The 25,925-nt window shown below is 38.9% G+C and overlaps 1 protein-coding gene and 1 long non-coding RNA gene across 2 annotated transcripts in view; one reads left to right on the top strand and one right to left on the bottom strand.

Moving 5' to 3' along the window:
• The window catches only part of LOC132343498 (uncharacterized), a 56,029-nt gene extending 49,704 nt beyond the window's left edge, over positions 1-6,325 (bottom strand). Inside the window, exon 1 of the long non-coding RNA XR_009492365.1 lies at positions 6,188-6,325. This is a non-coding gene — a long non-coding RNA (uncharacterized lncRNA). The remainder of the gene's footprint in view (positions 1-6,187) is intronic.
• TAFA1 (TAFA chemokine like family member 1) overlaps positions 3,319-25,925 on the top strand; it is a 508,893-nt gene continuing 486,286 nt past the window's right edge. Inside the window, 2 exon segments of the mRNA NM_001099727.1 lie at positions 3,319-3,626; positions 5,550-5,670. Of these exon segments, the coding sequence (NP_001093197.1) occupies positions 5,553-5,670 (118 nt within the window). The 5' untranslated portion in view covers positions 3,319-3,626; positions 5,550-5,552.

Below are 25,925 nucleotides of genomic sequence, written 5' to 3'. Positions count from 1 at the left end.
TATAATTCTGCTATAGCTTAGGGAAGTAAATGGAACATAATTCAAGTAATACATGATTGATATAGGTTAAATATCAGTCAGGACAGACTAGGTTATATTGCAGTAACAAATAGCCCCCAAATCTCAATTGCTTAAAGAACAGAATATTTCTTATTTACTATCTACATCTGTTGTGAGTGGCAAGGTGAAGATGAGGACCTCTGCTCTTTTCAGTCTCTCAAGGATCCAGGAAGATAGTCCCTGTTCCAGAGGCAAAGAGTGATCTGAAAAGTGTTGCTTCAACAGTCCTTCAGCCTCAAAGAGATACCATTAGTCTGGTTGACACCTCATTGGCCAAAACATTATGGCCCACCCAACAAGAAAGTGATCAGGTGATGAAGTCCTGTGATGGCCAAAGGTGGAAAGGCTCAACTTCTTTGAAAGGCATGAGAATAACTTTGCTTTGTGTTGGGAGAATGGACTAAATTGCCTTAAGTGTCAATATCTGTTGATGCTTATATTATTAGGGAAAATGATCATTGGCAGCAATACAATGGACAGGGTATTTAGAAAAGAAAATGGAGCTAGTCTGACATTCTTGTTCCATCATATGCAAATATAGAAGCCACTTAAGACTGAAAGAGAAAGTCATTATTCCAGTCTTTTTAAAAAATTCTAACAATGCCTATCTGAGTGCCTTGAACATAATCCATTAGTATGTAAGTTTATTAAACTAAATCATAGAAAAGAAATGATGTTGAACCTTAGTTTAATCCCTAGAAATGAAAAATATAATGTGCAGCCTTCAAAATGGTAGCCTTTATTAGCAAATGTGAAAAGTAAAAGTTGCTGAGTCATGTCCAACTCTTTGTGACTCCCTTGGAATTCTCCAGGCCAGAATACTGGAGTGGGTAGTCTTTCCCTTCTCCAGGGGATCGTCCCAACCTAGGAATTGAACCCAGGTCTCTGGCATTGCAGGCAGATTCTTTACCAGCTGAGCCACAAGGGAAGCCCTTTCCTTCTAATTTTAATGCATTATCATAGCAAGGGCTTCCCAGGTGGCGCTAGTGGTGAAGAACATGCCTGCCAAGGGAGGAGACATAAGAGATGTGGGTTTGATCCCTGGGTTGAGAAGAGTCCATGGAGGAGGGTATGGGAACCCATTCTAGCATTCTTGCCTAGAGAATCCCAAGAACAGAGGAGCCTCATGGGCCACAGTCCATAAGGCTGCAAAGAGTCAGACAGGCATACACTAGCATAGCAAAAACAAAATAAAAAACCATGAGGTAAAGACTGTCTTTCATATGTCTATACTTCAAATGCCTGGAATATATAATAATTTTTAAAGACTGTATTAATTGTAAAGAAATAAGAAAATATAATGGCTAATTTTGGAGGGTAGGTTTTTTGTTTTTTTTTTCTATGAAATATTTAATCCTAGTGTTTAGAAGATGGGCTCTTGACCCAGATCATTGGGGTCTGCTCTATCACTTAGCAGCTATAATACCTTGAGTAAGTTTCTTAATCTCCCTATTCACCCTCTGGTTCCCCATTCATGAAATGAGACAATAGTAATGATACTTATCTTATGGGGTTGGTAAAAAGGATTAAATTACACCTTATAAGCAACATACTTTGGAGTAGCATCAGCACATGGTGAGAGTTTAAATACACCTTACCTACTGCTACTGTGGGCTTCCCTGGTGATTCAGCAATAAAGAATCTGCCTGCCAAGGCAGGAGATGCAGGTCTGATCCCTGAGTCAGGAAGATCCTCCAGAGAAGAAAATGTCAACCCATTCTTATATTCTTACCTGGAAAACTTCATGAACAGAGGAACTTGGTGAGCTGCAATCCAAGGAGTCGCAAAAGAGTCAGACATGATTTAGAGACCAAACAACAACTGCTACTGTAGTTTTAATCACTTTTGTCTTGAGATTGAATGGTGTGAGCTTACTATATATATTCACCAACTCAACAATAATGAAGCATAGAAATGAAATACACAATCGCACCTAGAACTTTGGCACTCAACTTATTTTCACTCTAAGGTTTGTATTTACTGTTATCTTGAAATTTGTTTAATGATGAGCTTTAATAAACAGTTGTTAGGGTCCAAAGAGCTATTCTGTGCAGGACCAGGGATGAGGATTGATGTGTTTGAAGGGTGTCTCAGTGTCTCACTCTGTGTAAACGGAGAGAGAGAAGGATAGCTTCTGAAGATGCACTGCAACATCAAACTTTCTTTATAATGACTGTGAAAGCCCAGAGAGTACTCGGAGGCACTTGAAGAGGTTGTTGAAGCCAGAATATTATAAGAACTACCTTAATTTTGAAAATAAAAAAGAAAGCAAGAAAGACTAGACAGTATGATGTATGACAGTGGCAGTCACATCAGTGTTACTTTCCCACTTGTCCCCAAGCACCTAACACATAGTAGGTGCTTTATAAGTGGATAACTGATTGACTTATTTGAGTGAATCATTGTCAATGTAATCTTTAAGTGAAAACTAGGTCACTTCATAGGTACCATCATATTTATATTTCCAAAGAAGAAAGTGTCTAAACCCTAGCACTGGAAACAAAATGCTAAACTTCTGAGTGTTTCCTCTTCCCACCCCAGCATATTATTTGAAGGAAATTTTTATAAAATGTCCTGAGCATATTTCTTTGTCAAAACCCACTCTTCGATGCTGAAAATGATATATTTCTATGTATTCAACATGTTTAAAAAAAAAACTCAGAAGGTTTGTTTTAGGCTTACTCCTATAAACATCTATACTGTAGTCTAGCTAGATCACGTTCCCACATTTAGCTGCTGAAATAATTGACAGACTTAAATTTGTATAAACTCAACAATATTTCAGGTTAACTTACTGGTTAAAAGAACCTTAAGAGGTAAGAAATGGCTTACATTTTTCACTTTCCCATTTGCCGTTAGAAATCTAACACCCATTAACACTATCAGTATTTTGCAGAATGCTTTTTTCTTTTGTTTCTCCTTCCCTCTTTCTTCTTTTGGTAAATGAACAGTATCAGTAAAATCTCTAAGAGAAAGTACTGGGCAATACAGTGTTAAAGTGCTGCTTGAGTTGTTCAATAGTTAGTGGGCAGGTATTACAATTCACTGTAGCTGTAATAGAGGGTAATGTCACTTTAAGACATGTGATACTTTACAGAGGAGGGATGTATTGAAAGAGACTTGCTACTTACAGCGCCGTATAGCAGCCCTGCTCCTACATTTTGCTGCCTTACTCTGCCCTGAATGCTCTGGAGTGGGGATGGTCCGTCATTAACTTAAACTGATTCTCATCAGGAAACTGCACATTATCTCACCATCATTTCAAAGGTCTCGTCTGGCAGAGGTGACGCCAGGAGATGATTTAAAGGTGAAAATGACAAGGTTTCCAGCCCTCAAACCTTGGTTCCTTTTCTGACAATACAGTCTGAATGAACCCAATGTCTTCTTTACTGTGGAAGTAGCATCGGAAGAGAAAAACATATATACATTTTTAATCCTGATAAAGAAGATTATTGGGAAGCTCTTTTTAAAAAAATCTTCAATTGTGGCACAGATGGATTTTAGAAAGTGTTAGAGCTTTCCAATGAACACTAATAGAGTACTCTGCTCTTGGCTGGATTTTTCAGGTAAGAAGCCTCTTTAAGGATTTAAGATTCAGAAAGCAGATTTGAAATCTATTTAGTCAGGTCTAGAGACCTATGTAAAGCTGAATGCATTATTTTTGGGGGAAACACTTATTAACATAGAGATCACCTCTTGCTAAGAGAGTTAGCAAAGAGAGCTATTTGCAGGAGCCTTGGAAGTAATGTTAAGAATTAAAGAAAGTTAAATGAAAAAAATAAAATAAAAAGAAGGAAAATATTGCAAACGTCAAACCACAGCAATTTTGAGTACTAAGATTTATATGGGTGAAGAAGAGAAAGCAGTCATTGAAAAACTGTTAAGTTTTTATCCTGGTAGGGTTTTTTTCAAGTTTAGATGAATTCCTAGTACATTTTAACTGAAATTCACAGTCATTGCATGCCACCATCCGCTCTATTTTGTCTTTCTATAATTTGCAGGCACCCAGATGCATTCATTTCAGAATTCATAGGAGGGGTGTTGCTCTTATCTGAAGAGAATGCATCTATGGTACACTGATAGTTCTGAAGACAATGAGGCTAAATCTGTTGTACACAAAAGTAAACAGTGGGCTGTGAAACTAATTATAAAGTGAATGGTCCATGTGAATCACAGACCAGGGCATGAAAGGCATCACGCTGTTGAACCTAATGTTTTCCTACTTTGCACTTAATTATGGTTGTCACCATTTGTCTATTATAATTTAAAAACCCTTCTTAAAGGCTAAGTCTCTCTCTCCTAAAACCCACAAATTATCTTGTATTATGTCTGTATACACACACACACACACACAGAGGTATAATGTATATAGTTTGCTTGCTGAACATCACAGCTTTTGAAAGAGGGCCAATTTTCATGAATAAAGAAGCCACACTGGGAGGTCACTAGGAGGTTTTAAATGTAGAGTTTAAATACTTGAAGTATATGATTTGACAATGGAAAGATGAAAAACAGAAAGAAACAATCTTGGGTCCAAAGCTCTAAGAGAAAAGCATACACTTAACTGGATTCTTATATAGAAAATGCTTCCGTATCACTGGCTGAATAAGGACGATGCTTCAAGTTTGATTAATTTGGCAAATATGAAATGCAGCATAAGGTGTTGTTTGAGAAATTGGACAATATGTAGCGCGGTTGAGCTTTTGTACCTCCTAAGATTCTCATAGGTGCTGAGAAGACTGTCAAAGTTTCAGCGCCTGAGAAAAGGTGGATGTTCGTCCATAAATACATACACCACCTGTATATGCATATTCATCAACACTCAACAAATGCCACAATAAGATCTTAGGAGGCAAAGCAATATTGTAAATTATGGTTTGCTTTAGGAGAGATGCATAGATCTTAGATCTTGTATCTGAAACTCATTTGGCTGAAGACAAATCCTTCTGATTTTAAGTCCAGCCCCAAACACCAGTTCTTTCAGGAGATTACAACATGCCTCTGAGAAATGATTTCTTAGTTTAGAAGACAGCACTGGAATTAAAAATTCATGACTGTAGAATTAAAAAAAAAAAGAATCCACTCTTTCCTTCCAGGCTTATGTCAGACTTGCAATGAAGTTAGAATGAACAGGAGCATGCAGCCTTTCAATGCCTGGAATAACTATAGCTTAAAGATAATTGTGTAAAACAGGATATTTAGTCAGGGTATAGTGTTTCAAACTGCCTAACAGTCAAAAACTTTATTTCTGTATTTCAGCTATCCTAAGAGTTTGGTTTTGCAGAATTTCAAAAATGGATTCATGATCTCGTGGAGAGTGATTTCTCTCAATCCCACTTCATGCCATGACCTCTGCCAGGTCATTAATTATAGCCAGCAAAGTAGCAAAGGGACATGACGTCTGAGACCCCCCTTCTTTCATCAGTGGGACTGACAGAGCTGGGGGCTCAAAGCCGGGGGTAATTCTTCCTTTCTAATGTTCTCTTTAGAGAATGGCAATGGTCTCTGCGATGTCCTGGGTCCTGTATTTGTGGATAAGTGCTTGCGCGGTGCTGCTCTGCCATGGATCCCTTCAGCACACTTTCCAGCAGCATCACCTGCACCGACCAGGTAAGTCGGAGGCTGGCTCCACAGTAGCCTTCAGTCTCCAGCCTCACTGTGGTCTTCTAACAGATGGTTGAAGGCAAGTGACAGAAAGTGCTACAGTGTGGGCAGCTTGCCTCGGAATTCCAAGACTTACTGTTGGCTGGATGCTACGGGGAGTGTGGGGGATACTAAAATGCCATGGATGTATTTCCAATAAATGTTTAGAAAATGTGATTCTGTCTAGGAGTCCCACCATCCCTTGGTGCATAAAGTAGAAGTCTTTTGTTTGTGGATACCTTGGCCAATAGTGAAATATTCTGCAAAAAGTGGGATAACTTTCAAGACTTGAAAAATTTTTAAAGAGCCAAAATACAATATTTGCAATCGAGAAAGTGTGTCCATGGTCCTGGGCTGCATTTGTCTGAAGCATAGATACCATAATTTTGGTGTGTATGTGGCTAAGGATTTTGTGCGCATGTTAGTGCCAAAATTAACTTTGGAAGTAGTTTGTCAACGAAAAAGAAATTAAACAGCAACTTACTATTTCTTGTCTGGTTTGTCTCCTCTCTTTTCTCCCCTCCTTCACTTTCTGTTCTTCCGGTATGCTTGGTGCCTTTTTTTTTTTTTTTCCTATCTCTTTTGGCAGTATCGGGGACAAGTTCTCTCTAGCGTGACTCCCCACCCCCCACCCCCCCCACTGCCCCGCCCCATCGAATTTTAAGTTGCAGATGCATTTTACTTTCTTCGTTTTTCTTTGCAGAGTATATTTCTCACCCTTCCATGGTCTCACTCTTCAATCTGTATTTTTCTCTCCTTTGCCGCTCCAGCTTTCTCATTACTATTCCCTCAGCTCGACTGTCCTCACCCATCCTGGTTCTCGGAAAGGTTGCCTTCCATTTTCTGCTTAGCTTCAGCCCTTGCACTTATTCCTCCACCTTCAGCGCACCCCTTCCCCTCCCCCACCCCCCATCCGATAGCCAGGTCCGGGCTCTGGGGACCAGTTGCGCGCTCAAGCTCCGGATCCTTAGTTCTCTAGCGCTGCCAGCTTTCCACACACACTCCTTTCCTTCCAAATCCCCTCTCTGGCTTTCTCCCATCCGCCCGGCTTCCTGCAGCTGCGTGGTCCAGCGTCTATGCCTTTGCCTTTCCCTGCCTCGCAGCCGGCCTGGGCACCCATCCTGGGCTCTTCGACACTCTCTTCCAGCAACGCCTCCCAGGGCGCTGCTTGCTGCTTTCCTGGGCTCTGCTTCCTGGCTGGGGGCGGGATCGAAAGAGCGCTGCTGCCGCCCAGGTTCTCCCGTGCCGGCTGCGGGCGAGCGCACCAGCCAGCTGAATGCTGCAACTTGGGCCGCCCCGAGAGCAGGGGTTTGGCGGGGCCTTAGCTTGGGGCAGAGGCCCAGGGTTGCCTCTGGGCTCCAGTTGCCCTTTCTCCACTCCCTGGGTCTGGGAGGAATGGCGAGGGGGCGTTGGTGCCCCTGCAGGTGGGTATGGAAACGGCTTTGCGGATGCTGCGCGCTGGTATTTCTGCTCCGCGTGTATTCTGAGACTGGATCTATCACTGCCGGAGTCCGAGGCATCAGTGCGGAGTTGGAGCAAAAACAAACGTGGGTCTTGGAATCCCCAGTTTACCTCCAATCAGTAGATGGCCAATCTGTTCTGGCAAAAAAACGTCTTTGAGTTGTTACATAGTCATACAAATAACGTGAGAAATTTCTAGTCATGATAATACTTAACGATAAGCATGCATAACAGAAACAGCTAATGTGAGTGTTTTAGACAGGATCTGAAGGTTAATTCACGTTGCTTGGCTTAATTCTTATTCAGGTAGGTGTGATTCCCCACCGTGTTGCTCAGGCGACTGAAGTTCTGAGGGTCTGGGTGACTTAAGTTCATACAGCTAATATCTGTCATTGGAGACTTCAGTCTGATTTCATCTCCAGAGCCTGTTTCCCAAAGAGGAAATAATGCCTCAAAGTGCAGAGAACAATCTTGCCATGTAGCCTTTTTGAAGCTTTATGAGAACCTTCATATAATTCAAGAAAACTTTCCAGTTATGTCAATAAACGGACTCATTTGAAGTGCATTCTGAAAGGTGTCTATGGCAGAACTGGTGAGGGGTGGCTTGTGGGGATGACAGAACTCAGGCCAGACCATCAGTACGCGTGCATGTGCGTGTGTGTGCACGCGTGTGTGTAAGTGCTCACAGTGCTCTCAGTCATGTCTGAGTCTTTGCATCTGTCACTGAACATTAGTGATATGACCCTGGGCAAGTCACTTTTCTTCTCTGGGCCCAATTTCTCATTTAGGGGTATTGTGGGGAGTGTAAATAAACTAATCTTCAGAAAAGTAGTTTATAAACTGTAAAACTCTTCAGAAATATCAGGGATTACTGACATCCTGGGGTTTCCCTGGTGGCTCAGATGGTAAAGAATCCACCTGCAATGTAGGAGACCAGGGTTGGACTCATGAGTGGGGAAGATACCCTGGAGAAGAGAATGGGTACCCATTCCAGTATTCTCGCCTGGAGAATTTCATGGGCAGAGGGCCTGGCGGGCTGCGGTCAGTGAGGTCACAAAGAGTCAGACAAGACTGAGCAACTAACACATTTTCACCACTTCATACACTACAAATGTGCATGTCATAGATGTTGAATTAGTGACGTCTTGCTGTTCACACAGCTAATTATCCTTACTGGTAACAATATTGCTTTTACTCTTGCTGTTAATTTTAACTATGTGATACCTGGCTAGAATATACTTCCAAATTCCACCTGTCTTATTTTGTGCCCTATGCATACAGTCAAGAAATATGGCACAGTTTGCAATGAGTTTTCACATAGACTGTCTCTCAATTAATTGATTAATATATTAGATTTTTTGGGAGTGAAGGGTTGTGGCTATGTAACAAGTAATGTTATGTCTTTGTGGAGCTTGTTATCAAAATACAATAATTTTAAACCTGGAAACACATCATAGGTTCTCTCTGCAATTAAACTCAGTATTTTTTTTTCATTGTTTACTCTTAGTAATTGCTTATTATCATCAGTTCATGGTTCATCTGTACCTCGAATACTCCAAGAAACTGCAGCACTGAAGCCAATTTCAACCCCAAGTACTTATACATTTGAGACCTATTTCAGATTCATTGATGAAATGAAGAAACTATAAATACTCTCTTCTAGATGCAGAAAGATGAAAATAATATTAAACTAAAGTCCAATGTTTCTATGTATTAGGTTTATTCAACTTTCTTGGGTTTTCAACAATAGCTGCAAAGATTAAAGTCATAGATCTTGGACACAGCAATATTCTACATTATTTCAGTGAGAAATACAATCTCCTTTAATGCAATCTTCGGTCTTGATTTTAAGGGAAAATGTATGCTTCCTGTGATGAGAGTTGTGATGTTTCCCTTCATGGGTCTTAAATCTTCAGGGACACTAATGAAATGTGTATGAAAACAAGAGAGAAATCAGGGCCAGTTATCTGTGACAATTCCCTCCTTCAATGAGCAAATAAATAAATAAATAGCTGGATAAATGAGCAAAAAGGAAAAACATAATCTCATTTTCTCAAATCGGTTAAAACAAGTGACATGATGAGAAAAAATGAGACACCAGCAGACCCTGAGCTTTGCCACATTTGCCTAAGCTTGAAAAATCGCCTCTTTCATAAAGTAGGAGCTGGCAGACACCATGTGCATATCAAGTGTCTGGGAAATGTGAAAAAATGACACATCTTTCACTCACAGCCCTGGATGGAGTGAAGGCTTTACAGTTGCCTCCTCACCTGTTTAAGAATGTCTGGGCCCCCTCTCTCCAGGCTCTTATAGGCAGCTTCACCATCATCCCCTACACTGTAAGATGGATAGTGCTCTGATCCCAAGCAGCCAATCTCAGTCTCTCAAGAAATAATCCACTCCACTGACAGATGAGTGAAACTGGATGTTCCCCTCATTCAAACTATGCCGTACCTGGATGGCACCAGCCAGCCGGAGTCCTTTAGGGAAATGGTTAGAGATTTGGGCCAATTTCTGCTGTCAGCACATAGTATTAGGACCTTGTTTCTGTGAGGTTGTGAATTTGTGATCTGTCTTTTCAATGCTGTTTCTACACAAACAGAATGAGAATATGTTAACTAGAAAACGGACTGAGTTTAATGTATTCCCCTGCATTCCCAAAGTGCTTCCTATTTTTCATATTTATAGTATTAGGAATGCACCATTTGTTTTCAGTGACTCACTAGTTAAGGAAGATTAAAACAGTCAATCAAATGAAAGTGAATTTTAAAATTACACAAATAAGTAAAATGTGCTATAGATTAACAGATTGGTAATATCAATAATTTAATATTTGGCTAAATCAAGTTTTTTTATTTTGGGAATGATGTAGGAAATTAGTGTAATAACTTGAAGAATACTCATGCCTTTTAAAAAAATATGTACAGTAAAGCTAGAAGAAGGACATTTAATTTAAAAAAGGCAGACTGAACAATGAAAACTCAGAGTGGTATTCCATTGTTTCCAGAAGTTAAAATAGACAGCTTCAACTCTTTATAATCACCAGTTATTATGTGACAGGTAAAAAAAGATGAGTGGTTTGCTAAACGTAACTTTCTTATACAGGATTATTTTTTCCCCTTATGGGTATAAGATTATGACAGCAATTTTAATGGTTACTTAATTTCAAGGGTGAGAGTACATGTGTATGGGTGTGAGGGGTTGTCCTTGAAACTTAATAAAATATGGATGATTTCACAATACTTTAGTGAGAAAAGATCTTTGGGATTCTTTAGCAATTTAAAATTATAAAGATAAATTACATGAGACAAGAAGTTGTAAATGCCTTATGAATCATTTATTCTCTCGTCACTGCTATTTTATTGACAAGGGTGTATGGAAGTATAAAAAGATGACACTGAATAGAATTGTCTGTGTAACTTATACTTGGTTTGATTTAAAGCTTTATAAAGCAAACTGTACTTAGAGGTATTTGTGACTTAATTATTACATAGTGAACATCACCATCCATTTTAAAGTGAGTGTTTTTGTGAAGATTGGAAAGCATCCTTGTATACCTTATACTTATTTTTCCCTTACTGTTATATATTACTTTATTGAAAGCTGCTCAGGGAATATGTATTAGAATACCAAGTTTCCTTACAATAAAGGGTTGTTTTACAATTGTAGTATAAAAGAAATAGTGAAAACAAGAGTGGTTGTATATTGAATTTTTAGAATGTGTACCAATTCTAGATTGCTAAGTGTAGTGAATTGGCCTAAGGATTGGAGCAGACAGGTTGTTATTTGGTGTAACTGGTGCTGGTGATAATCCGTCGATCATGTGATTGATGATATTGACCTCATCCTAGAGTCAAAGTGCAGGCATGAGCATTTGATGGTGGCTCAGATGATAAAGAATCCACCTGCAATGCAGGAGACCCGGGTTCAATCCCTGGGTCAGGAAGATTCCCTGGAGGAGGGAATGGCTTCCTACTCCAGTATTCTTGCTTGGAGAATTCCATGGACAGAGGAGCCTAACAGGTAATATATAGTCCATGGGGTGGCAAAGAGTCGGACATGACTGAGTGACTAAAACTTTCACTTTCACACTTTCTTTTCAAAATCAAAATCAGGTAAAGATGCAAATAAAAATTTTCTGACATCCCTGTGAATTTATAAAAGAATTACTACAATGCAGTCTAAGTACTGTTACTTATGACCGCCTACGGCCTCAGTTTTATACAACAGTGCAAACAGATATTTAGAACTGGCATTAATGAATAGTAGTCTTAGTTGTTCATCTCTTTAAAGTTCATTTAAAATGAAAATTGCTTTTTCAAATCTTCTAATTTTGAACTCTGTGTAAAAATTCAAAGCTTGGGTATAAAAATTGGTACATCATTAAAACAACAACAACAATCTGCAGTGTTTTCCAAAATGTAAAATGTGAAAGTCCTGACACAATTCCATTTCTAGATGCTTATACTAAGAAAATGATTGGACACGTTTAAAAAGATGTATGTTTAAGGTTTAGTCACTGAGACAGTAATTTTGATGGCAAAAAATTAAAGGAAGTTTCCATCTCTATCAAAAAGGATGTGCATGCATGCTTAGTCACCTCAGTCATGTCTGACTCTTTGTAACCCCATGGACCATAGCCTGCCAGGCTCCTCTGTCCATAGGAGCAAAATAGTTTGGAGAAAATATTTATTTGTACATGCATAAAAAATATCAGAAAAGATAAAAACATTCCTTATACACTGTTAGTTAAACCTGATGGGAGGATTGGATTGACGTGGCTTTTTATTTCCTTTAATTTTGAAAAATTTTCAAATTCATTTCTAGGATGGGTATGTAATGATCTTTAATGAAAAGCTTAAAATCTTAGCTATAGAGAATTCAATGATTAATTTAAAAATGCATCCATGTTCCTTCCCAGTTTAAGGAAAAAGAAGCAAATGTAGGTTGCAAAAGTATCATTAGGCCCTTTTCCTTCTAAGAGCCTTAATCCAATAAAATATTCAGATTAGCATTTCCCAATTCAAAAACACTGTCCCCTCAAGATGCTCTTTGGAGAAAAACTATTAACTGCTGAGGAAACACTCACTGTACAATGTGTCTTTCTCTTGGAGATTTGCAGTGTGTGTGAGTGTATGAAAGTTCTGAAAAGGTTTGCAGATGGGAGTCCTGATTGTGTTTAAAATTTTCCAAAATTTTTTTTTTTTTAATTTGGAAAACACCTACAGTGCCTAGTCATATCACATGCATTGAGACGCATAGGCCTAGATAATCCCGGAATCATGTAACATTCATCTTTTTATCTTTCATTTCTAGTAAGGAACCTGGCATATAGTAGGTACTCAGAAAATATATGTTAGATTATTAAAGAAGAAGGAATGACTGTTCTGGTGGAATCAAACACTCCTTCATTTTTTCCTACTTATGTGTGAGTGTTTGTGTGTATGTGGCTGGGTACATCTGTGTCTATATGTGTGTTTGTAATGGAGAGTGGTATAAACACTAAATTGTCACTGTAACATATGCATGTGTGTGTGCGTATATCTGTGCAGTATCTTTGGGTAGATATTTGACTCTATTCAATATCTGACATTAATCAAAAGCCATGGCTCAGATGGTAAAGAATCTGCCTGCAATGCAGGACCAAGGTTCGATTCCTGGGTCTATCCCTTGAGAAGGGAATGGCTACCCACTCCAGTATTCTTGCCTGGAGAATTCCATGAACAGAGGGGCCTGATGTGCTACCAGTCCATGGAGTCACAAAGAGTCAGACACGATTGAGTGACTAACACTGATATTATAGTACGTTAATCAAAATGGTCCAAAGAACATACTTAAAGATGTAGTGAAAAGTCAAATCCTTAAGGTTTTCAGTCACAGCATGAGTTTTTATTTTTTCCTATAGATTAGAAAATATTATAGGTGTGCTCTTGAGGGTCTGAAAAGGAAACTTCACTTAGTAAATAGGAAAATGACTTTTGCTTTCAAATCTTCTGATATCAAGAAAAAAATATTCACTTTATCTTTGCAGAAGGAAAAAAATAGCACCAGACCAGCAGTTTATCATTTATTTGGGATAAATAGAAGAAGAAGAGTTATTTTGCTAACAATTTATATAAACTAATTGGATTCCCAAAGATAATATCCTCAAAGTATTTAGGGAATCTTCTTGGCCCGCTATTTCTTTCTCTTTCCCCGAATTTATATAATAAATGTCCAGAGAAAGAAAAGAAAAATGATATATCACAGCACCTTTCTCTCAGAAGATAGATAGACATCAGAGTGATCTGCCTACTCGTTAAGCATACCCTTTCTCCTTGCAGGGCAGGAATCCAATCAAGCTTTCCCTCAGTCTAAAAGGGAGGAAGACTTTCTACATCCTCAGCAAAGGCCATCTTCTGTTGATGGAGTTACTTGTGTTTACCATTACCCTGCGCTTAGTAGGCCTTCACTTGTAGATGTACCTCCTTTATACCTAAGACTAAATACAAGCTGAGTCTGTGTATATCTAAAGGGGTTTTCTGATTTCCCACTTGTGTGGGTTAAGAATGGACCTCCTGAGTCACATGCTTTGAAGTGAATAAATGTCAGCTTCCAGATTTAGATGAATTACCGCACAATGCAGGGTGGGGGGGGGTGGTGGAGTGGGGGTGGTGGCGATGGTGGTGGTTGGGGGGGGAAGGATTTCAATGCTCCTGAAATTGACAGCAGGCCAGCAGTTCATCCTATCCCTGGATTAAATACTATGTAGGTATTTGATCAATATTTGCTGAGCAACTAGGCAAGAGTTTTATATCCTTTAAAAAAGTGCACATATTGGTGGGAAAGCACCACTTTACACCTTCTCTTATACCTAATGGTGTTGAAGAAAGAGCCAGAGTAGGAGTAGGACACTGGAGCTTTCAGCATCTCACTTCTGTTATCAATTGCAAGGCTCCAGATTAGAAGGTTGGAAGGAATCAACCGTTTTAATATTGCTCCTAGCAACTCCGAGGAGACGATCCATGCATTCCACAAATAGTAAAGTATATCCTGCCAAATAAGGAAGCTTTAAGCGGCCCAAGGAACTGATTCATTGCCTTTATCCATTTGATAGAGCAAGAAGCAGTACAAAATCACCTTTGTATATTAAAAAAACCTTCTGCTAAAGCTATTTGAAAACTTTCTGGATGATTTCATAGATGGAGAAGGCAAATAGCTTCACAGACCAGGTAGTTAACAAAAATAATTGGATCAGCCTGGAGGCCAGATATTACAGAATGCTGAGAACTGTGGCAGCTTAAGAGCATATGCACATCTAGAGGGCATAGCACAGACTTCGCCACACCTGAGATGGGCTCAATGTGACCCGATCATCCGGTATTTCAAGGCAAGTCAGAAACCTAGAATTTTATGTGTTAAGTTCTTTATCTTTTAAATGTCAAGTGGGCCAAACAAAACTTAACTCAGGGCTATATCCCACTAGCAAGCTGTCAGTGGGTGACCTCAGACAAGATTATCTCCGGCTCCAACATTTTATGATTCCTAATGAATTTATGCGAGCACAGTGGAGCGAGGCGAAGGCAGTAGGGCCAAAAGGGGAATCTCAATGCAGATCTGTTTTGTTTCGGCCTGCTTTAAAATTATGCCCGTGGATGAGTCCTATTTTGAGTTAAATTCAACATGTTAAAATGCTGTGTGTCTCTGAGCCTTTTATATGCAGTGAACTACTATCACTAGGGGGTCTGATGAACAGAGAGCATTTATATTATGAGGCTAGTGGCCTAAGCAGAGGTCTCATTTGAATCTTAGCTAAAAGTCAATTAACTTAACTTCAGATTAAGGCTAAGCAGAAAGAGTAATCTGTAAATGTAATAAAACAAAGGGAAGCATCGGACAGCATAATGATGCCTATGTAAAACCCTTTATTTATTAAAGTTCTCAAAATCTAGTCTGCAGTCCACTAGCGGATTATAAATTTATCTTGAAACCCAAGGTGTTTTTATTGTTGTTGTTGTTCTTTTGAGCAAATGATTTAAGATTTTATGTACATTCATTTTGTATATGAACACAGGCTACTTATTAATATACTGGCTGAGTTATCACTCTACACAAATGACATGTAACTAAGGTTTACTGAGCTTCCTTAATTCAGTATTCTGCTAAGAAAACTGGCTGCTGCCTCTGGGAAACACTGCAAAGTACCTGCATGCAAATAATTAGAACTCATGCAATTTGGGGAAGGATAATTTGTTATCACTGGATCTTGAGCGTTGTTTGAGTTGTTAGTGATTTTCCATTGCTGTGGTCCTTGCTTTTTAATTATAAATTAGTGTTGCTTCAGTTTCATCATCAATTAAGTTTGCTGTGGGTTGTTTCATTAACCCTATAGTCTATAATAATGCATATTTGCATACTTGGGGTTTTAAATTTGCTAAGGATTAGACTTTGAAACATTCTTTGGTTGTGGTTAGAAATGATTCATTGATATGCTTATTGTAAAACATGTGTTTATATCACTCTCAAAACTTATTTGTATGGTGACACTAGTCTAGTGACATTTTGTATATTGCCTGTGAACCTACGCGACATAAATTCTCAAGAGAAGAAACATTTTTTGAGTTATTTTTATGTCTGTAAGGCATTGTTTCATAATATACTAGCATATTAATAGGTTCATCTTATTTTACCAAAATAATGAGTGATTCATAAATGCATCTTTCCAAGTATTTATTACCCAAGTATTTTCCCACTGGAAGTGGAAACAGGTAGAAACTGGATATTGCACCTCCTCAGGGTGTTGGGATTAGGAAAATTTGAACACCACTGTTCTTTGAAGAAACTGTATCTAGAGGTCAGACCTACTGGAACTCTGAATTAAAAACTATATGACAAAGCAAAAAATAAAATAATAAAACCATTTTTTTTCTGAGATAAAATGATAAGATATAAGACAGGAGAAGAGAGTACTTGGAAGCTTCCCAGATGAGGTCTTATTAAGTTGAATTGTTTTTGTAGCTTCTTACACTTTTTATCTGATGAAAATGCAAGATGCCATGTACTGGACATGTGTTTGAGAAAGTAGGTCACTGGGTGAACATTTATAGGGCAGCATTTTTGACAGTTACTCCCAGGATTGTTTAGAAGAAAAAGCAGATTTATGGCATACACGCTGCCAATCTCCAACCCTCTATCTATCACAGACCAAAGGAATCAATCACAGTGATTGTTCCCACAGAGCCTAGATGTGATTTCAGAATCTTTTTCAATCCTTCTCTGGACCACATACTAATTGATTGACACAAGCAAGTTGAGAGTCTTTGACCGTCCCTGCTGGTTCATTGACCATCTTTAGAATCCCTCTCCTATCCAAAAATACATGCCATGAAACAATTCATAAAAAATAAAAAGATCCAAAGTGTGATTAAAGCAAATATAAATAGCCACACATGTCTAGTAATGATGGTTTAAGATAATGGATCTTCAGTCATTCTGTCAGCTTCTAATATTTGCAGAACTTTCTTTTTATTTAATCCAGAAATTTTTGATTACTTTCCCCATTCTCTTATTCTATGTCAGGGATACAAGCTGCTTGTCATAGGAGCTCTAGTCAATCAGGTGCTTGATCATAAAGCATGAAGCACTTCATTCTGAACAGAGAGGATTTGAGAAGCCCTCATAGAAAGCTGGATTTTGTGTTGGCTTTGAATGTTGGGTAGGAAGTCAGCTAGTGGGAAAGATCAAGGGTACCATACTGAACCAGAGGAAACAGAACAAGTAAAGTCTTAGTGGAAGGTAAGGGGGATAAGGTAGGACTGCGACCTAAGTGTCTATAGGCCCTAAACTAGTTGGAGAACTTCATATTATTGCAGATAAAGGGAAAGCAAGATTTTGTTGTTGTTGCTGCTGCTGCTGCTAAGTCACTTCAGTCGTGTCCAACTCTGTGCGACCCATAGACAGCAGCCCACCAGGCTCCCCTGTCCCTGGGATTCTCCAGGCAAGAACACTGGAGTGGGTTGCCATTTCCTTCTCCAATGCATGAAAGTGAAAAGTGAAAGTGAAGTCGCTCAGTCGTGTCCAACTCCTAGCGACCCCATGGACTGCAGCCTACCAGGCTCCTCTGTCCATGGGATTTTCGAGGCAAGAGTACTGGAGTGGGGTGCCATTGCATACTGTTTTGTAATCTAAAGGTTGCCTTAGCAATGTCCACTGATGATCACAGATGAACAGCTAGTTAAAATGGAAGAAAGAATCCCCAGCATCCACAGTTTGAGTCTCTGTGGAAAGCAGGTCATTTAATAATACAAGCCAAAATATGCTACTTCTGCTGATTTTTAAAGTCTGGTTGTTACTTTAGAGTAAACTACATATCTCTTACATCAAAACCTAAGGATAATAATTTTATTTTTAATGGACAACAAATTTAATGTGTTATTCAACAAATGTTTATGAACTGCCTACTAGGTTCAGAAAACTACACTTCCTCAGTAGCTATAGCAATGCCTCTTTACTATAATCACTGGTTCAATGCTGCCTTTCCTGACTGGATCACCAGTTCTGTGTAGGTAGGGAACTGAGCAGCCTGGGGATCCCTGACTGGGTGTCTGGCCCATGTGCTGTGCTTAATCGCTCAGTCGTTTCCAGCTCTTTGCGACCCCATAGACTGTAGCCTGCCAGGCTCCTCTGTCCATGGGGATTCTCCAGGAAAGAATACTGGAATGGGTTGCCATGCCCTCTTCCAGGGGATCTTCCCAACCCAGGAAAGCCCCATCTGGCCCGTGGTTCTGTGCTGTGCTTAATCGCTCAGTCATGTCCAACTCTTTGCAACCCCATAGACTGTAGCCTGCCAGGCTCCTCTGTCCACTAGGATTCTCCAGGCAAGAATACTGGAATGGGTTACCATGCCCTCCTACAGGGGATCTTCCCAACCCAGGGATCGAACCCAGGCCTCCTGCATTGCAGACAGATTCTTTACCAGTTGAGCCACCAGGGAAGCCCCAACGTATGGATAATAATTAAAAGCTGAGAGGGAAACTTAGGTTGTATCTTGTCTTTCACTCAGGTGCTCTTTCCATCACAACCAAGTACTACTTTTAGGAATATCAGCAAGTTGGTCTTGGTTTAATATAATTACAAAATAAATTTCTATGTTGTGGGGCATTGTGCTGTATTAATAGGCTCTGTGTCTTAGGCTTGGCTACATCATGCTATAATTTTAATTTCCTGTGCTCAATAGAACTTTAGTGTTTATATTTCTTTGCATACAGGCCTGACTGAAAGCATGCTTTCTTTGCTTGTTGCATTAACAGGACCTCATTTTCAAGTATTTTTTTATAGGGCTATGGTCTTATAATGTTTTGTTTTGATTTTTAGACTCTGGAGGCCCTTTTCTTGTGCTCCAGGGGAGGAAGAAGCAGCATAAGATGAATCTACATTTATTAGACTCAGTCTTAGTGTAGATTTTCTGTTTTACTTAAAATGAAGTTATAAATCATTCACAGTGGAGAAGAATTCCACCTAACTGCAGTTTAACTTTTTGATAAGATTTTTTGGCATTTATCATGTTGAGACTTTATAAATTATCTAGAATATTGTAAAGTGGGCTGACCTTTCTGGTAAGTGGTTTGATCATTTGCAGCAGTATCTTTTTGCTAAAATATAGAATTTGCTATCTTTCAAATAAAACTTGCCAGATTCATAACTCAATAACATATTTGGTAGAAATCGCTTACATAATCAGACCTGAAGTTTCCTTTCAAATTCCTCTCACCATCAAAACAAATCCTTTTGTTTGTTTGAAAATATCCCCATGGCCAGTGGTGGCAAATTCTTGAAACATAGTCAACTCTTCCTATAACTATACATTGCATATATGATTGCTAATCAATTATGACACTCTTTGTATTTTCACCCAGATTCAATCTCTGAATCCTTCCAAGCACTGTGATCCAATCATGAGTTGTTAAAAGAGGTAGGGATGCTTTCAAAAACAACCACAACAGCCACCCCCACAACCATCATCATTCAGTACCTACAATGTCAAATACTGTGCAGTTTCCTACCTGGACTTACTTGTTTAATTTTGAGGTGAGACAGTTGTCCATTCTTGAGCTATGCTGTTCTTATATGTAATTGAAGTCCCCATCAAGGTGGGCTATATTATTCATTTAAAATAATGATATAAATAAGCATTGACATGTAAAATATTTAGGATGGTACCTGCAGCAAGACAGTTACACCCCATTTGGGTAGCAGCTGTGTACATCTTTGGGAATGAGGTAAAGAGCTGACTTGCTTGCAGGCTTTTTACCTGATCTTACCCTTTTTGCCACCTGTGATCCTTGGCCAAAGAAGCGGTAGGAATTGGAGTAGCTTGGTATCCTAATCAAACCAGGAGTTCTCATCCTAAGTCTATCACTACTAGCTCCAAGTGTGGACTAGACATTATAATTCTCCCTGCCTCACTCATGAAATGGGGATTCCTGTTTATAAAATTTCCACCTTGCTGACTTACGTAAGGAATAGAGAAGGTATCCTTTCTATATCTGCCATATAGTACTTGTCCAGCACAAAGCGTCTCACTATATTGTTATGTAAATATATGAATGTCACAGCAAAGATGGTATAGAAGGACTGCTTTATACTGACATGTATACCCATAATATTTTATTCTATAAGATGATGCATATAGAAATTTTATAAGTCAGACTTATTTGCCTCACTTTATGAATACATCTGAGAATTCTGATAATAAAATTCATGTATTCAGAACAGTTAAAAGGTAGGGATTTTAGAGCTAGTCTCTACTCTGGAATACATAATGGTTAGCCATTAGTTCTAAGTCAATATGACCAGGTTAATACTCACAGTATACTTCCTTTCAATAGCAGGTTGTATAGGTAATTACTGAAGAAGGTGCTCTAATCCATAAGTTTGGTAGAGTCTGTATGATGTCAAATAATAGGGAAGTTTGGTTAATTAATTAAAACATCTGGCCAATATTTCATTAACAAGAAATGGTCTAAAAGCCAGCATTGGCTCTTTGTGATTCTCAGAATGGGTTATAATTGTATTAAAACCCTATTAAAAGAGCCACTAGTCAACTGAAATCTTATACCATTTATCCATATTTCCTCAGTTATTTCTTTTTCCATTTATAGTGTTGTCCTTCCAATAACCCATCACCTCTTTATCATAAGACCCAACTGCTAAAGGAAGTAACCCAGGTGTATACTGATTTGCACATTAGTACCTAAACATCCACAGTTTTCATCCCAGGGTACCATTTTTGTGTATTATTATGTGCACCCCATATTTTCTACTTTGAATGCAAAATGATTTCTTTATGTACTAAGGATTGCTTAAGTAGCATGGTGTCTAACATTTTGAGCCTTAGTAAAAGCAGCAACACAAAATAAAGTGCCAGTGGTCAATTTCTTATGTTTTAAGACTCCAGGGAATTCGAATTAACATAAAATAATAGCCTATGCAGTTAGAAGCATGGATTAAATATATTATAAGATGATGATAAATTTGCAATTACTGTTTAAGAGTCTCTTAAGAACCATATCCAACATATCCAAGAGCTCTCTACTGAAGAGGTCAAAGCCTTATAGAAGTCTTGATGAGTTACTTGATAAAACTTTATCTCTTTTTTACTGTCTCATTAACATACTTCAAAAATGCTGTTAAGTATTTCTGGCAAGCTGAGCATCAGAGTAATTTTACAGTAGTGTAAAGGATTTATTATACTCTTTTCATGAGCCTATTTATATTCAATAGTGACATTAATAGGTTGCCAAAACAAACTAGAGTTAATTGTATTTAATTAAATTGTTGAAAACAACTAAGGGTAGTTTATTATTATTGTAAGAAGAAAGCTCTATTGATGTACTTATTTGTGTGAATAAGATCTGGGGTAAAGTTCTTTCTCATGGGTATGGTATTATTCATCAACAGAAAGCAATATAAAAATGCTAATTTGAGAAAGTTGTTATTATAATAGAACATTTGGAAGTGGAAGCTTCACATAACATTTATAATTTTATATCCAGTATTAGACAGATAAAGTGGGGTTTCTGCCAAAACATTCATCCTGTTCTACTATGCATCCTGAGGAGCTCCAAGACCATCTATTCATCTCTTCTTCCTTCTGTTGAAGGAATATTTGGTGGGGGAAAGGTCTAAGATCTGGGTCAAGTCTTCTGCGAAAAAAAAATGCTTTAAATGAAACCTAGAGAAGTAGAAAAGGTGAGATCAAGAGTTAGGGATGTAGTTTGGACAGCAAAGAATTCCAGGCAGGTAAAGATAATAGCATTATGAACATCTGGAGTCAGAAAAGAAGATGCATTAGAAAACTCTAAAGAAGATCAGAAGATCATGGAAAGGGCACTTCTTTGTCATGTTTTAAAACATCTAAATGTTTTGAACATAATAGGAGACAAAGAGTATATGCTGACTTTGGAAGGGAAAAGCTAATTTAGCACTCCTCCTTGTCTGAGATATATATATATATAGTTTTACTAAGTACCTTGTGCCTGTCAGTGTGCTAAGAATTCCATATTATTTCATTAACCCTTATACTTACCACTGAAGGCAGCTTCTCTTTTTCTCTTCTTTCTACCAATGAAGGAAATAGGGTTCAAAGAGTTTGAATAACTTGCTCAAAGTACACAGCCAATAGGTGGTGAAGCTATGATTAAACTGGGATAATCTAGTTCCAGATCCCATGCTCTTCATGTCTATAACACTAAAATTATTTGCCTCTACCAGCATCATTACTTTTAGTTGTGATGGACAGAATTAAGAAGGAAATAAATGTGTTTCAGAAGAGGCTACAAGATGCTATGATGACCAATCAGCTCCAAATTTCAATGGCTTAATGCACAGAAGTTATTTCTTGCTTATGGTACTGTCCTCTGGGGTTGGCTGGAGACTGTGGTCTGTGCTATGGTCAATCCAGAATTAGGAGCAGCATCTGTCATTCATCATAGCAGAAAAGAGGAGAGAATTTGAGGTAACATTAGCAAATAAATGCTTCAGTTTGGAAGTGACACATGTCACCACTCACGGGCCAGATCTGGTCATATGGCTCAACCCAATGGCAAAAAGCCAGAGAGTACAATCCTATCATGTTCCCAGAAGGCAGATAACAGGAAACATCTAGTGAAGAGCCTTCATGGTAACTGTGAAATGCCTTAATGACTAGGAAATATTTTCTTTGTTACAGTGCCCTTTCATTCTTAGATATCCAAGTTTAGATATCTCTGCTTATTTTAGTATTTGGATAAGGCTCTAGACGTTTCAGTTACTCAGTCTATAAAGAAGAGGATAATCCAGTTAGTGAATCTAAAAAAGTGAAACAAAACCAGATGCACTGTGACACCAAGCATACAGTTTTGTTTTGTTCTGTTTTCACACAGCTGACTTTTGAACAAATGGGTGTCACAGGGCCCAGCTCCCCATGTAAGTGAATGTGGAGCAAACCTCTGGGGCCATCAGAGACCGTGCACTCTTCTCCACTGAGTCCTTTCCCATAGCAAACACCTAAAGCGCTCACTTGCTCACTCTTTCTCCTTCCCTCCCTCTACCCTCTCATTTGTGTGAGCCTAATAGTTGCTTTTGAACTGTGGTGTTGGAGAAGACTCTTGAGAGTCCCTTGGACTGCAAGGAGATTCAACCAGTCCATTCTAAAGGAGATCAGTCCTGGGTGTTCACTGGAAGGACTGATGTTGAGGCTGAAACTCCAATACTTTGGCCACCTGATGCGAAGAGCTGACTCATTGGAAAAGACCCTGATGCTGGGAAAGGAGGAGGGCAGGAGGAGAAGGGGACGATAGAGGATGAGACGATTGGATGGCATCACTGACTCGATGGACATGGGTTTGGGTGGACTCCGGGAGTTGGTGATGGTCAGGGAGGCCTGGTGTGTTGTGGTTCATGGGGTTGCAAAGAGTTGGACACAACTTAGCAACTGAACTGAATCTGTGAAGTGTCCTCCTCAGAGGAGCCTGGCAGGCTACAGTCTATAGGGTCGCAAAGAGTCAAACATGACTGAAGCGACTTAGCACACGCAAGCACACACAATGTGTGAACTGATCTGTTTTAAGAATTGTTGCCAGTGACCAAAAAGTCAAAGCATTCATTACTCTACCATCTGGGAGGCTGCTGTTTGCTTTAGATAAAGCATTTATAAAGCATATTTAGAAAGAAAATATTATTTTTATATTATCCTAGTTATTTTTTAGTCTTATTGTTTCCATTTTCAAAACTATATCTGCTCCTAGTTGGCAGGCAGAGAAATCAGTTATGGATCAAATGTACCCATTTGTCATGGATTAATGCATATAAATGCTCTGATGACAGCAGGAGAGAAAGGCTGTAAGGATAGATGCTGACTTTGGAAGACAAAAAATTAATGAAGCTAGGGAAAACAGTGATAGCATAGCGCATTGCAATTGTAGGTGCTAAATGACTTATTTTCATACCCTAGGAGTCTGGTAACATTATTCCTCTCTTCCCTCCTTTAATTAGGTGCTCTTATAATCCATAGTGGCCTCAGCTGACAAAAAAGTTGTTTTAGGAAGAGTCAGGCTTCCTGGGAGCTGTTATTTACCAGACAGGGTTTTTTTCTTATTAGCTACAAAACTGTGTGTTGATGAGCAGACAAAGCTGTAATTCACCAACATGTGTCTAAAGGAAGAGAAGAAAAAATTAGGAAGACTAGACTGATCCATCAACACTTCTGTCACAAATGTCATTACCAAGCGGCATTTCCCATGGATGGTTCAGGAAGACGACACATATCAGGTTTAGTCCTGTTAAACATGGCTTCAGTCTCTAACTTCCTACCTCTTAGTGGTGGAATAAGGCTGAGGTAATTATTTTGTCAGGATTTTAAAGGACTTTCAAGACTGTCTCCTTGGTACACACAGACACACTTGATTAAACATTGTTAAATTACTTAAAAATAATAATTAGATAAGTTAAGAATGAGGAATTACTTTAACAGTTATCTAGATTAAGCTTTCCCTGGACACTTCATTTGCCTCAAAGCAACCCCTGCCAAGTGGTTATGGATTCCCTGGTTGGGTCCTTCGATTTGTTGGAGAATTTTGAAATCAGGACTCATTTTTTGACCTACATAAAATTCTTTCAATGATTTGCCCCCATTCTCAAGCCTCTTCCATCCATAGTTTTATTCATCTCAGTTAATGGCAGTTTCAGCTTCCCCATCCTTTTCATTAAAACCCTGGAATCACCCTGCACTCCCTCCCTCAAATTTCATGTTCAATCCATCAGCAAGACTATACTTCCTGAATGAGTGTATGTCTACGTCTAATTGAATCACTATGCTGTACATCTGAAACTAACACAACAGTATAACTCAGCTTACTCAAAAAAAAAAAAAAAACAGACTGTTAATTCCCTAACTTTAGATATATCCAGACTCCAGCCACTTCTCACCTTTCCCCTGTTATCTCTGTGGTGGATTCTCTTAGATCTCCACTGGCCTCCTTGCTTTCCCTTCAAAAATAGACACAACTTCTGTGTTTGTTGGCTCTTGCTCTGCCTGGAATGTTCTTCCTTAGATATCTACATGGAGTACATCCTCACCCCCTTCAAATTTCTGCTCGAATATTGCCTCCTGTGTGAGGTCTCACACAACAACTTTATATTAATTCTTATTTCACCCTCCTCCCAGCACTTCAGATCCTGTACCCTGCTCTCCTTTTGCAGTAGCATTTGTTGCCTTTTAACTTGATAAATCATTCACTTATTTGTTAACTTTATTACTTGTCTTCCCCCATTAGAATCTAAGTTCCACAAGGACATAGATTTTCTTTAACCAACCTTAGTCCCTGATGTATCATAGGGCACAAAGAAGGCTCTTAAGACACGCTGATTAACTAAATGAATGAAAAAATGAAAGAGAAACTTTAGGACCTCATGAGATAGAGCTCATTCTTTCTACTCCACATTAAATATTGTAAAATAAGTATTCATAAATTACCTGCTAGAGCCTTCAGTCCACGGCTGAAAAGGAAATTCTGTCCTAGATCCATTGGCCCTGATCCTCTGAACTGGCATGACTCTATTGGCCACAGGAGTGAGCACCGGGGTTGGTCTGAAGCCCACAGTCCATGGCCAAACCCTGTGATAATAACGTGAAGAAGGAACTTTTATAATCTCAATTTTCCAGATGAAGAAATACAAGCTCAGAGAGGTTAGGTAATTTGCTCAATGTCACACAGCTAGCAAATGACTGAGCTAGGGTTCAGACCCAGACAGCAGTTTATGCTCCTAATGACTGCCATAACTCTAACTTGTATGACCTTATTTCAGGAAAGGGGTGCACAGTTTTCTTAGGATGTCACTTTTATGGAAAATGAACAATAGTTTCAGACTTTTTCTGAGTCTCTTGTAAGACCTGGGATGTTTATTACCTTTTGTGGGAGCCTGTTTCAATATTGGATAGCTGAAATGATTGGATTTCTATACCCCCATGATGCTTAGCAAAGTCCTAGGGAAGAACATCTGGATGGTTTTTAGTTCTGTGGCAGGCTTTAGAACAAGCTCAATATGTTTTCCATAAAAGAACCATTTAGATGTAAAGACAGTATATTTCTCCTAGGACATCCTTTTCCAGGCTAATTGATTGTCGTATGAAATAGTGTGGCTGTGAGCTAACACAGGACGATTGCCTTTGGAACCCCAATTTTTATTTAAACAGCCCAAGGTCACAATAGCTGTTTTGGCAGCTCTACCAACCTGCCAACTCA

This window comes from Bos taurus, chromosome 22, assembly GCF_002263795.3.
Source record: "Bos taurus isolate L1 Dominette 01449 registration number 42190680 breed Hereford chromosome 22, ARS-UCD2.0, whole genome shotgun sequence".
NCBI classification, from domain to species: Eukaryota; Metazoa; Chordata; class Mammalia; order Artiodactyla; family Bovidae; genus Bos; species Bos taurus.
This window is presented reverse-complemented; position numbering and strand designations above follow the sequence as displayed.